General features: G+C 35.8%; 1 protein-coding gene across 4 annotated transcripts in view; it reads right to left on the bottom strand.

Moving 5' to 3' along the window:
* ST18 (ST18 C2H2C-type zinc finger transcription factor) overlaps positions 1–14823 on the bottom strand; it is a 421429-nt gene that overhangs the window by 123091 nt on the left and 283515 nt on the right. For all 4 annotated transcript variants that reach the window (XM_078153419.1, XM_078153420.1, XM_020992483.2 and 1 more), the window contains exons 5-6: positions 12748–12802; positions 10365–10395 (exon numbers count right to left, since the gene is read on the bottom strand). In XM_078153419.1, coding sequence (XP_078009545.1) covers positions 10365–10395; positions 12748–12802 — 86 coding nt within the window. The remainder of the gene's footprint in view (positions 1–10364; positions 10396–12747; positions 12803–14823) is intronic.

Genomic DNA, 14823 nt, shown 5'->3' with positions numbered 1-14823 from the left:
ACTCTCCACATTCTCCAGGAAAAGCAGCATTGTGAGGTGAGAAAAGCATTGACTTTGTATTCCAAGGACCCAGGTTTGAACTGGGGCTCTGCTGCTTACTACCAGTGTTAATTCCCACATCATTTTACTCTCTCAGCCTCTGTTTCTTCATCTATAGAAAGGTTCTTCATCTATAGAAAGGTGCTTGAGCAGGTGATCTTTAAGGTCCCTCTCAGTCCAAATCTATGCCACCCTGTGATTTGCTTCAGATGTACTGGTGAAAATATAATTCTTCTTTTTTATACACACATATAACAAAATAGATATGTGTACATATGTGTGTATAAATATATTATATGTATATGTATATTTATATGTAAATAACATGAACCAAAACCAATGTAAAGGAAGAATGAGATGATATCTCTTCTAGGCCTGACCTTTAGTAACGAAATAGTAATCTTTGGTGTTAGTTGGTTTTTCATGGGTTTAAAAAAACTGCATTCTCCAAGGCCTAGAACAGTATCCTGTAAATAGAAGGTGCTTAATAAATGTTTGTTGGATTATGTTCCATTTCATGGAACATTTATTCTCCCTCACTGTGTAATACTCTTAGTAGGTATTAGGAGCTGGAGATGTACGAGCAGGGATGTCAAAAAAGGGAAACTCTACTCCGTGCACTATCTAGCATTGCAGCTTGGGCTAGGTAAATAAAAGAGTTGATATTATTGCTTGAGTCATTTTCAGTGGTGTCTGACTCTTTGTGACCCCATTTGGGGTTTTCTTAGCAGAGATACTGGAGTGGTTTGCCTCCTTCTCCAGTTAATTTTACAGATGAGGAAACAGAGACAAATAGTGTTACATGACTTGCTTAGGGTCACACAGCTATCTACCCTTACTGATTGACATTGCTAATCAGATTAAGGTGAATTTAATATTTTGCTATATTCCTAGGGCCTGGAACATAGAGGTGTTTTATAAGTGCTTGTTGAATGAGAAAATCATTGTAGAATCCATTATTTTTGTTTTGGTAGTATATTTCTTCCTTCATAGGTATTTTAAGTGAGTTATTTTATTTAAAACATGCATACTAAGATAAATCTTAATGTCTAAAAAGCCCTATATCTGTGAAATCATAGCCAGACTATGGAAAAGGACAAAATAAGTAAATTACTTAAAAGATAATGACAATTTTAATATGAAAATATTGCATGGAATAAAACAGGAGAAATTTTAAAGAAACGGGAAGGCTGCCTGAGGCTGTAAGTCGTTAAAATCTACCATAACAATTACTCACATTTTAATGTCTCTTTAAGATTCATAAAGTTGTCATTTCTACCTCCACAGCACCACTCTTATCATCTCCTCTTTAGTCACATAACCACCACCCTAGTTCAGGTCTTCATCACCTTTCACTTGGAAAAATGTAATAGTTTCCTAATTGTTTCCCTGCCTCAAGTTCCTACCCATTATAATTCATCCTCCATGCATTTAGAAAAGGATTTTCCTGATATAGGTGTAACCGTATGGTTATTGTAATTGTTCAGTTGTTTCAGTTGTGTCTGACTATTCAAGAAAACTTGGCAAAAATACTGGAGTGGTTTGCCATTTCCTTCTTCAGCTCATTTTACAGATGAGAAAACTGAGGCAAACAGGGTGAAGTGACTTACCCAGGTTCACATAGTTTGTAAGTGTCTGAGGCCAGATTTGAACACAGGAAGATGAGTCTTCCTGACTTCAGGCCAGGCCCTCAATCCACTATGCCAGCTAGCTGCTCAATAAACACTGATGACTCTCTATCACCTCTAGGATCAAATATAAACTTCTCTATTTCATATTTAAAGTTCTTCTCAACCTGTCTCTCATCTACCTCTCTAGCTTCATTATTCTGATTAATCTTTTATACACTCTGTGGTAGAGGCACAGTGGTCTGCTTGTTTTAATCACACGTGACATTTTATCCCTCATTTCTGTATCATTACACAGAGGCAGGTAAGAGGTATATTAGAGCACTAGACAGGGAATCAGGAAGAACTGAGTATGAATTCTGCCTAAGACACTTACTATCTGTGAGACCCTAGACAAATCACAACTTTTCAACTTCAGTTTCCTTATCTGTAAAATGGAGAAAATAATGTCACCTACCTTATGGTGTCGTTATGAAGACCAAATGAGGTAACGTATGTAAAGCATTTTTTTTTTGGTGAGCCAATCTGGGTTAAGTGACTTGCCCAGGGTCACACAACTAGTCAGTGTTATGTGTCTAAGGCCAGATTTAAACTCAGGTCCTCCTGATTCTAGGGCTGGTACTCTATCCACTGCACCACCTAGCTGCCCTATGTAAAGCATTTTGCAAATGTTTTATGTACTTTATAAATTAACATTAAAAATAAAATTACTATTATTTTGGAACTCTGAATTTATATACTTATATAGGTATTTATTGACTTATGGAATGAACTCTTTGAGGACAGGGGATTGCTTCATTTCCGTTGTATCTGCAGCAGCTAAAATAGTGCTCGCATATATAAGGTGCTTAATCAGTGCTTGAGCAGCTAGGTGGCACAGAGGATAGAGCACCATGCCTAGAGTCAGAAAGATCTGAGTTCAAATCCAATCTTAGATGCTTACTAGCTCTGTTACCCTGGGCAAGTCACTCAATCCTGTTTGTCTGTTTTCTCATCTGTAAAATGAGCTGGAGAAGGAAATGGCAAACCATTCCACTATCTTTACCAAGAAAACCCCGGTGGGATCACAAAGAGGCAGACACTACATGAAACAACTCAAAAACAATAACAACAGATCAATGCTCATTCATTAATTGGCATGACATTTTATATATACCATCTCATTTGAGCCTCACAATAACCCTATGAGGTAGACAGTGCAAGAGTCAGCATCAGCATTCTTATCGATGTGGTAACTAAGGCTCATAAAGACAATATGCCCTGACCCTGTTTGTAAATGTTGGGACGGAGGCTTGAATTCTGGTCTTCTGACAACAAACTAGTGGTACTTTTCCTATACATTACAGTGCCTCTGTAATATTCAATCATTCACTGCTCTCCCATTTTCCCGTCTTCTTTCTTTTCTGTAAATTTTTACATACCATCCCCCATGCCCAGAAAAGACATTATCGGGTAGTACAAAGAACCTTGGATTTGGAATTATAATAATTGATTTCAAATCTCAACTTTTCTGTTTCCTAATCATATCACTGTGCCAGTTACTTAAATTTACTGGGCCTCAGTTTCCCTATCTGTAAAATAAGGGGCTTAGTGTAGATGATCTCCGAGGAAGTTTCTAACTAAATGCTCTATCAGATTCCTTTCATATTCTTACTCGTTGAAATCCCTGCCGACCTTGAAGGACAAGTTCAAGTACCAACTCACTCTATAAAGCTACCATAATGTCCCCAGCTAAAAGTGATCTTTCCCTCCTTGAAGCCCTCAAGGATTCTATTGTACCTCTTCTATATATTTATTTAGTCATACATTATGTTACAGTTATTTGTGCCTATCCCACCTTACTCCTCCCCAACATTAGATCATAAATTCCATGAAAGGAGTTTAACTGGTTTTAATTTTTCCATCTTTACACCTCTAGCAGTGCTTAATAAATGTTTGTTGAATTAAATTGAAAATATCTAACCAAATATTTAACTTCCAGTAATTTATCTTATAAAATATTTGACACTCTAAAGTACCCTCCCCCCTCAAATGACAAGTTGCATGGTTAAATGATGAAAGAGCATGTACAACATAAGTGAAAATAAAATAAAGCAGAGAAAGAGAAAGTAAGAAAAACTTAAATTACTGCACTTAGGTCAGCAAATTGGCAAGGTGACAGTGAGGTGAGTAAAGAACAGTTGGGTTAGTAGGAGATGTCACTAATATCGCTAAGAGACTGAATTCATTTGTCTTTCCAGTAGTCACAAAAGAAACACAGGATGACATCTCAGTGTCTGAGATCTATTTTCCTAATTGCTGAAAAGGGGCTGGACCAAATGGAAGACACTTTGCCAATGCATGAGGCAATTATCAATATTAATAGTTGCCATAGCACTTGGTTCAGATTAAGGATAGGAGCAATAAAAGACAAGAGGATAGATAATGTAATTCTCATACTTAAGAAAGAAACAGGGGAGGATTCTAGACACCACCTGTAAATCTGATTTGTGTTCAAGGGAAGATTGGAAATACCAGGAAGGGGGTATGATTAAAGGTGGGCCTGTGGTTATAAATTGCTTTCGTAATAGTGATGAAGGAGGCTGACATATAGTATAATAAGAAGACAGGAAAGTCAGAATCAATTTTTACTAGTGTCATGAACAACATATAATGTATTTAAATTAGCTTCATTTGTGGTAGTATTTTGGTAACCAGTGGCTTCAGAAACATTAAAATCTTACGTATATATATATATATGTATATATACATATACATATATATATAATTTATATATATATATATATTTGTAAGATACAGCTATCTTACACAAACATATGTCTCTCTCTCTATATATATATGTATATATGTATATATGTGTGTGTATGTGTGTGTGTATATATATATATATATATACACACACATATATATATACAAAGATCCAACTAAATTATCATTGGCCTTATCTGTAAGGCACAGAATGGGCAGTCTGAGAGAACACAATAGTTTGAAATATATTCAAATTTCAGGAAAACTTTGGGACTTTTTTCCTTAACTAATTCACTGAATTGTGTTAGTGTGACATAAATAAGAAATTGGATTAAATGAATCAAGAGGATACAGTAAAAAGAGAGCAGATTTCTACATAACTAGCTACATGTATGTTTTCTCCAGAAATTATTTATGATGAGATTTTAAAATTTCTGTCTGAGCCATTTAAAAATCCATGTCTATCCATTTTAAAGTAATATTCCCTTTTCAATATACCAGGAGAGCTAATAATAATTATAAAAGCCAACATTTAGATAGCATTTACTATGTGCCAGGCACTGTGCTAAATGCTTTATAATTATCTTCTTATAACAACCCTGGGGGTTAGGTGCTATTATTATTCCCATTTTACAGATGAGGAAGATGAGCAAATTGAGGTTAAGTGACTTGCTTAAGGTCACACAGTTGGTAAATGTCTGAGGCTATATTTGAACCCAGTTCTTTCTAACTCCAAGCCTAGCACTCTATCCACTGTGCCACCTATCTCAACATTATAGAGATGGAAAGGACTTTGTAAGTCATCTAAGGTTCTCTCTCTCCATCCCCCTGAGGCTGTCAGGGTTAGATGACTTGCCCAGGGTCATACAGCTACTAAGTATCAAGTCTCTGAGGCCAGATTTGAACTCAGGTCCCCCTGACTCGAGGGCCAGTGCTCAATCCACTGCTCCATTTAGCTACCCCTTAGAGGCATCAAGTCTTGATGATATAAATCCTCCCTGAAATATAAATCCCCTTGATAATATCTCTAACAAGTGGCCGTCTATCAATTTTTTACTTTATTACTCTTGGCTATGGGGAATATATTAGGAAGCATGATGTGGCAGACATTACATTGCACCCTGAGTAAGAAGACCTAGGTTCATTTCATACAGCTGGGCCTCTGTTTCCTCACCTATAAAATGAGGGGTTAGAATCGATAACCTCTGAGGGCTTTTCCAGTTCTGAATCTTATGATCCTATTTGCTGAGTCAGCTCATTCCATCTTTGGACAAACCTATTTGTTAAAAAGTTTTTTTTTCTTTTTCTTATTCCTTACGCCTCTAGTTCTTAACTTGGGGTCCACGAACTTGCTTTTCAAATACTTGGATAATTGTATTTTTTTTTTTTTTTGGTTAGGCAATGGGGTTAAGTGACTTGCCTAGGGTCGTACAGCTAGTAAGTGTTATGTGTCTGAGGATGGATTTGAACTCAGGTCCTCCTGAATCCAGGGCTGGTGCTCTATTCACTGCACCACCTAGCTGCCCTGATAATTGCATTTCAGTAGAATTGATTTCATTTGTAATCCTCTATGTTTTATCTTCTGCATTTAGAAATATTTTTTTTTCCTGAGAAGGGGTCCATAAGCTTCATCAGATTGAAAAAGGGGTCCATGGCACGGGTGATAAAGCTAAGAACCTCTGGTCTGCAGGATAAAACATAAACTCCTAATCTGGTTTTAAAGTCTTACTACAATCTGGCTTTACCTTGGCTTTTCAGGCTAAATTCACATACACTTGTACTCCTCTTTAAACACTTTACATTTTAGGAAAACTGGACTCCTAGGTGTCCTGTGAACTCAACCTTCCAGTTCTCATCTCTACATTCATCGAGGGTATCCCTGTCACCTTACTGGGCTTTATAACTGCTTTTAGATTCAGCAATAACCCTCCAAGCATTTGCTGCGTGCCTAGCATGTGACAAGCAAACCCTTTGCCAGATGCTGGGGCTACAAAGACAAAAATGCAATAATGCCTGACTCCAAGGAACTCACATTCTATTGGGGAAGAAAAACATATGCACAAATAAGGATACAGAGACTAAATACAAAGAAATTTTTTGGAGTGAGGGAGAACTCGGACTCGAGCAGGGCTTTGAAGGCAGTGGTGAGGAGGCAAAGCATTCAAGGCATAGAGGACAGTTTCTGTAAATGTCTAGAAGTGAAAAAAAATCACAGAAGAAAACATATAGAGATCCACAAGTGGGTCAGTCTGGCCAAGGGGTATGATGGCAAATTTTTAATAACCATCTCTGAAAAAAAATATACAAAACCCACTTTTATATTTGATAGGTGTTATTAACATTTCCTCCATCATTTTCTTGGGCCTAGAAATCAACAAAGCAATAAAGCCCTAATTTGTAGCATTTGCTAATTTCTGAGTTATAAATGCTCACATTGAAATTTTAACAATTGGTTTCTGTGAGCCAGGATAAACTGGCTGCAGTATGTCATTGGTTTGGCCACAATTGAGGCATCACTTTGTAAAGATAGGTTGGGCTGAAGCTGTTCGGCTTTAAATGCCAGACAGAGGCAGTTATGTTTTATTCTAGAGGCAATAGGGAGCCACAGAAGCTTACTGAGTAGGCCAAACCCATTGGTTCTCATTCTGTACTTTGGACTTATAGCAGCATGGTATAGTGGGAAGATAGATTTTGAGTCAGAGGACCTGATTTTGAACTGAGTTTCTGCCATGTTCTAGTCTCTGCATCTCAGTAAAACTGAGCAGTTAGAGTAGATAATCTTCAAGTTTCCTTCCAGTTCCAAAACTGTGATCCTATGTTTTCACTTGGAGACAGATCTTATGCCCCTACTCCCACCCCAAAATTTTCTCTGAACTCTCTCTAGATCATCAATGTCCTTCCTGGAATATGGGGCCCGGAAATGAACATAGTATTCCAGATTGTGTCCAACCAAATACAATGAGACTCTTGGTTTCAAGTATTACCTCTTTTAATGTAGTCCAAGGTCAGTTGGCTTTATTGGCTGCCATATCATGGTAGTGATCTGTAGCTTCCATCAGCCTGTGGTGCATATATACTAGAAAGCACCTTGTACAGTTTTATCATGTATTAAGTTCTTCAGAGAAGAATTTGGAATTGATTGCATGACATGGGAGACACTGTCACAAGACTGCCCAGGATGGTGTGCCCTCATTAAAGAAGGTGCTGTACTCTATGAGCAAAGCAAAATTGAAGTATCTCAAAAGAAACTTGAGATGCACAAATTTAGAGAATCCACCCCAAATATTCACATCGACTATTTGTGCCTTTCCTGTGGTAGAGCATTCTGAGTTCATATTGGTCTGATTGGCCACAATCTGACATACTATGACTTGATTCTAACATAGTGATGTCATTTTGGTCCTCTTCGAGAACAAAGGACAACAACTAACCTACCTGAGGAATTCCTTAGCAGTCTGCCCCAAGAGTGAGGTGTACAACTGACTGAGAAGGGAAGGAATTTCTATATCAAGTTATAGTAACCAAGTTCACCACATATGGAGAAGCGGAAAGAAATAGTAGCCTCACTGCAATCTGACTTTTTTAATATAAGAAGAAATGCTAGACTCCATCACTACTGCTTTGTGGAAAAATCCTGTCCTGGGAATCTCTCATATAGGGGTTTGTCCACTAATGGTGTTCACTCCAAAAATGAATAGCTTTATTTGAGCTATCCTTTGAAGGCAAGTCTTGAAAAGTCAAATATGTTATATAGAAATGAGAGGAGTCACTCACACTGGTAAAGTTTCAGTATAGAGGAACAAACTAATTTGAGACTTTCTTGTACTTGGTGGCATAGTGGATAGAGTGTTAGACTTAGAGTTAAGAAGACTTGAGTTCTAATCCTTCCTCAAGTACTTACTAATTGTAAGACTTTGGGCGAGTGACTTAACTTCTCTCAATCTCGGGTTACTAATCTGTAAAATGAGGATAATAATAGCACTTATCTCCCAAGGTTGCTGTGAGGATGAAATGAGATTTTGTACACATACACACACACATATACACATATATGCACACATACATATACATATATGTATACACATGCATACACATATAGTGTTTCAGAAACCTTAAAGTGCTACATAAATGGTAGCTATTATGATTACTACATAAATTGAATTACACCACTTGCAACATAGGATCTTTCTATAAATTATTTCCAAAATTAACTTGCAAGACTAAGCATACAAGGAAATATCATTGAATACTTTAAATCAATTACAGATTTGAAATGAGTATCAATACAACCAAAGTTTATAAGCTTAAGTAGTGGTTTTCAAGCAGAGAAGTCCAAAGATGTAATATCTTGTAATTTTAAAATAAGAAGATAATGCAAAACTAGGTTGTTAGATAGTATATGCCTAAAAATAGGGGATTGTGTGTGTCCAATTAAATGAGCATGACCTTAAAAACCAGTCAATTCCACATTTCTTATCCTGGTCCAAAGAGGAATTTACATGTCTCTGTTAAAATAATACTCTCTGAGAGAACTAAACTTACAATAGAAATTAAAATAAGGCAAATTCTTATAGAAATAATTTAGTACATTAAGAAAGCCATGAGCCTCATCCTAACATTCACCAACTGATAAGAACAGTACTGAAGTGTACATAGCCTACTAAGAGGTGCCTGTTCAATTAACAAGTATACTCGATTGCTGAAAGAATGCGCAAAAGGCAACACCACATTAGTGTTGTGTTGACAAAACATGAAACACAATTGTTTTCAAAAACCTGTTTTATCTGGTAAGGTATACAGCACAGGTTCTCTGATATTTCAGATGCTTATGGGAAACTTGATTTTCCAAACATTTTTCTTGAGGACACAGGTACCATTGCAACTTTGGGAAGGATATGCTTTTTACTAACCCTTTCTTCTAATGCATGAATGCAGAATAATAGAAGAATGAGTAAAGATCTCTGGCAAATGAAAAGCCTTACAAAATAATAAATATTTTGATGACTTTCTCACTATTGAAGTTTTATGAAAGTATGTTGTCAATGACTACCAAACAATTTCTCTCTGCAAGTATCTTTTTAAAAGCTTATTGATTTTTATCTGTACCCAAACCATTCACCTTCCTAAGGAAATCTGGTGTACTTTTAATTCATTCTAAAAAATACCAAATTACATTTTTTAGAAAAAAAAATTTAAGCATGGAAATATTTAGATTACTCTCAGTGAATTACAATGTCTTGGAATTATGGTTGTATCTACACAAAGTATGCAATCGTGAGGCAATTATACAATTAATTGTATCAGGGGGCTGCCCCCAAATTATCTCAACTGGTTGTCTACATTAAGTTCATTAATTAAGATAACTAATTCATCATTTGAGGATATCTGTGCAGACAATGTAATATTTAACTATATCTCCATCTACTAATTAAAGTAGAAAATTGAAATATTATCCCATCAAAAAAGTTTTTGCTTAGTTATCTGAATATGATATAAAACTTTTTTTAGGTTTGAATTTTCATATAATTACATTAATTCTCAAGTCAGTGTATAGACAAAACTTTTTACATAAATTTATTTTCCCTGGGTTTTATGATTTATCACATTCATGGAGGTGGAATTCTCTCTTTAAATGTTGCCACATGTTTTATCCAAATAATCTCTGACAACTTTTTCAGTTCTTTAAATTCATTAAAATAGTGTGGAATTGTAAACAAATGAGTACTTGATAGGATGCAGTTACTTAATAAATAGTCATTAAATTTAAGTAAATGGATTGTTTTGTTATCTAAAACAAATAATGGCTATGTCAGAGGGCATATTCTGTAGATTTTCTTCTTCTTTTTTTTTTTGTCCCTAAACAGTGATCTCCTGGCTTAGTAAAGATAATTGATGCTCTTGATTTAGAATAATGGAATTTGGGGAAAGGTGATTTAAATGAATTCTTACCTGAGCTCTTGTACCAGAGAGTCTACTTTCACTGTTAAAAAAAAAAGAGAAAGAAAAACAGTCAGTTTTCTGTTTCTCATCCCATTCCTCTCAAATGGGACCAGCATCTGCCTTCATGTGGTGACCATGCAATTGTTAGTAAAAACTTATCCCCATTTTCATTTGGTTAATTTTTCCCTGATAGAACTGTGATTTCATCAGTGCAGGAGAACCCCCAGTATGGAAACTCTCTTTTGACTTAACTCCTCTGCAATTTATAGCAGGTATGAAATAAGTCAATTTCATTAATTCTTTGAGAATTGCCTTGGGATATTGAAAGGTTAAGTGACTTACCCATTCTCACTCTATTATGTGTCAGAGGAAGTTCTTGAACTATCTATCTATCTGCCTGCCTGTCTGCCCATCATCATCATCATCATCATTATCAATCTATCTGCAGCATGCAACATACTATATATACATATATACACTATAATTTGATAAAATAGCTAAATGACTTACAACTTGAGTTGTAGGAATTTCTTACCATGAATTTTGCCTACTCCCTAGTAACCATTCAGAACAGTGTTACACTGAGAAATTTTAGGGACAATTTGACACTAAACACATGCTTGTAATTGTAAATGACAAATTTCATTGCTCAAATAAAGCCCAGAACTATATTAGGTAAACTAAGTATCTGTAAGAGAAAGGGGGAAAACTTCAACCAGGACAATAACAATAGTCTGAAAAAGTAGGAAATGTAAAAGAAAGTCTTTGACTTTATGACTGATTCTGAGATGGGAATGAAGAAAGCTAATATTTATCAATACCTGCCTACACAGGGCTAAGCAACAGATTGGCAGATGACAGGTGGTTTCAAAGAGTACTCCTGTAGCACAAGCAACGACATTTGCTTCATGTCTGAGAGATTGAACATTCTTGTTTGAGGTGTGTGTGTGTGTGTGTGTGTGTGTGTGTGTGTGTGTGAAATGAAATCCAAATAAAATTTCAGATGAGGACATTCCCTTTCTAGTACTGTGGCAGACAAATAGCCTACAGTAACAGTATGTCTTTTAGAAGTCAAACTAAGAAATTCAGCTCATTGAACTTAAGGCTGGTCTGATTAGAGGTAGCAACCAACCCAAATACCTGGAGGGCATAACTCATTTTGTTCTCTAAAATTTTGGTATGTTATTAAGGTATGAATTTTGACGATAAAAGTTCAATGTTTAGGAACTCTGTACCACTTTTATTGGTCTATAAAGATATTCTCTACTTGCATCCTTGATGCAATTAAAAAAGTGCCTGGAACTCAAAGTAGAAAAAGCATATAGAGTAAAACTTTTGTTTGAGTAGAGGAAATTTCAGGTCTCAATTGCTGGTGATCCTATGCTTTGGTTGCCATGGCAAACTGAAAAATTTGTAAATCTTCTTTGAGCTTATTTTTTTCTGATTCTTCTGTTTTGGGTTTTACTTGAATAGGAGTTGCTGACTTTGGCTAAATAATAAAAATAGCTAGATAACAAAAGCATTTCATTCATTAGCAATTTTAATCTACTATTTTAAAAACACTTTATAAATGCGATTGTTTTGTTGCAAGTGCTGTCACCCATTTCCTTAGCCAGGGAAACTGAAATTAAGGAATGATTCTGTTTAGAAGCAATGAATCCCCTTTGCTTATCCTCTCACGAGCCATACTGAGCATCAAGTTTTCCACTTAGAATTAAGGGTCACAAAAAATATTACTAATTATAATAAAAAGTTATTTTCCTTCAGGGGTTATAATGCTAGTCAATCTTGCTTTCCAGATGTTTAGATCATCAAGGGCCTGTTTACATTTCAATATTATATTGCCATCTGTTGCTTACAAAAAGAGAGGCCTAACCGGCAAGTTAAATCTTTCAAACATTACTTTGCAGAGTTGCTGCAAAATCCCGGGGGGGGTCAGTCAAAAAACAAACAGTCTCCTTTTACTGGAACTAAGTGTAGACTGGGAACCACTAAATTAGGTAACATAAAATTAAAACCTGTTTTGGCAATCAATTAAAAAAATCTGCACTTTCCTTTGCCTGCTAAAGGTCACCATAACATTTTGAAGGTCTCAGTGAAGCATACTTCCCTTGCCTAACATTATGTTGTTTCACACAATGTCCAACTCCATTGTCTGTGTCATTTTTCCAATCATCAAATAGCATGCATTTCTGTGGAGTTTTCTATCCTCTTTAACTCCTAGCTGGCATTTTGTCTCTCAATGCCAGCAGCCTATGTCCTGGCTTGATTAAAAAAAGGAGCCCTGAGGAAGCTATATACACTCTGACTACACATTAGGGACCCAGCATAAGAACAACCATATTTCATGGTGTTATGGGCACGGTGTCATGGAACCTGCTTGCTAACTCACCCTTGGTTCCTTTTGATTGAGTAAGCAGCCTTTTATCTTCAGCATCTGCATCCATCTGTAACATTAACACAAAATCTTAAATTCACCTCCTTTGTCCCTGACCAAAACTTCCATCTAGTACACAATTGTATATCGAGATGTAGTGAAAGTTGCAATGAAAAACAGAATAGCCATGCTCACAAAATACAATCTGGCTCTGAAGACATATATATTTTTATACATAATATATGTATATGTATTTAGGTATGTATATGCACATATATGATAAATATATATACATACATACATGTATACATTCATATATATCTTTAGGATAGTTAGGATTGTCATGTATATGACTTCCCTAACAATCCATAGGTCGTGAAAAAATTATTGATCAAATATAGAAAGGAGAAAGAACAACTGTTAAAGGTCAATTCTATTCTATTGTCCACAAGTGTTTGTTGATGATTCAGGCACTTCTGTGATAAAGAGGCAGTTATTATTAGTAGCATGGTGGTTCCAATGAACATAGATATCTAGAAAACCATCCTCGAAGGCTTCTCTGTACTTCACCAAATCTTGCATCCTTAATCCTTCTTAGCCCTTTCTGAAATATTCTACTATTTTAAATAAAGAAAAACACTACAACATCAAACATAGCCTGAAGAGCAAATGGTATACGATTCCACACAGAATTCTAGTGGAAATTCAGGAGATGATTGTGATAACTATCAAGAACGCTGACTTTTGAATGATGTGAAATAAGACAATGAAAGTTTCTTAAAACTTCTTCATAAGAGACTTTAAAACATGCCCAAGTACAATGCAAATGACCTACAGATAATTGTTTTTGCATTTGGATTGTGAGAGGATGATATCCATCTTGCTGACTAGTGTCTTCCACCCTCCAAATACACTTCAATGTTTTATTAGGTTAAGTCATAGCTATGTTTTAATCAGGTGAAATTCTTAAACATGAGTTGGGTTTTTTTTTTCTATCTGAAAACCAGAAGCAGAAGGTTCACTTTAGTTGCTCCCATCCTTAAAAACTGAGACTAGGCTGTATGCAGTGTGACTGCAATGGTAATGGGAAACGTGTCTCTGTTCTCTGATGCTGAGTTGTGATTGAAGGCACTGACCTGCCATAGACTTATAATAGGGGAGCAGGTGTGGCAATGATGGACTTTAATTTCCTTTAATAAACCTTTTATGTGCCACACTTTTACTGCCATTCTACGCTCTCCAAGGTCCTGCACATAATAGGTTCATTACTTTTGATTACTATAGTCTATTGAGACAAACAACTCCAGAACACACTATATATTATGTTCAGTTAAACCAATATAGACTATTTATCCATTGTGCATTATTTCACCTGCAACTCTACAGACAAAATTAACAACAGCTCTTATAAGCTAAAACTATTAAAATCACTGGTACTCTTTTGTCATCATTTCATAATAAATAACCACACCAATCATAGTGCTGCTTTTTAAATTATGAAACAAAAAATGTTCACTGCTTTCACTGAACGGCAGTTACTTTAGTCCAAATAACAGGGTTCATTGTGATGAATATTTTTTAAAAAAAACATTCAACAAGGAGAGAACAACAATAAAAGCAACATAGGCGATTTTTTTTCTTATCAATTTCCCCCTTTTTTGAAAACCACATAAATTTATGACAGATGTTGAAACAGCCTAGGATTAAAATGGCTAGGCTTACTGAGGATGGTGAGCATTGCATTGTGAAATCATCCTCCTCCCAAGAGTATCTCTGTTGCATATAAAGTGGTTCAACTCATGCAAGTCCCCCCCCCATGTGCTAAATGAATAACTAGATTAAGAGAGATCTGGACCATGTGAGGGTTAAAATGGTGAAGACCATGAAATATTTTGGAGGAAACTGTTCCCCTGGGTCAAAATCAACACAACATGAGCCTAATACTATACAGCCACACAGGTGCTATTAACTCTCCAGAAGCACTCTCTGACAAATTCCCCAAAAGGCAAGTGAAGATTAAATCAATGAGTTTCTTTTGCAAAATTGAAGCATAGGATACAAAGAAGGCTAGTACATACAAATAAAAGTTAC

The sequence above is a fragment of the Phascolarctos cinereus genome, unplaced genomic scaffold (assembly GCF_003287225.1).
Source record: "Phascolarctos cinereus isolate Bilbo 61053 unplaced genomic scaffold, phaCin_HiC Scaffold_4;HRSCAF=312, whole genome shotgun sequence".
Lineage (NCBI taxonomy): Eukaryota > Metazoa > Chordata > Mammalia > Diprotodontia > Phascolarctidae > Phascolarctos > Phascolarctos cinereus.
The sequence above is the reverse complement of the archived record's forward strand: the minus strand, read 5'-3'. Positions and strand labels throughout refer to the sequence as shown.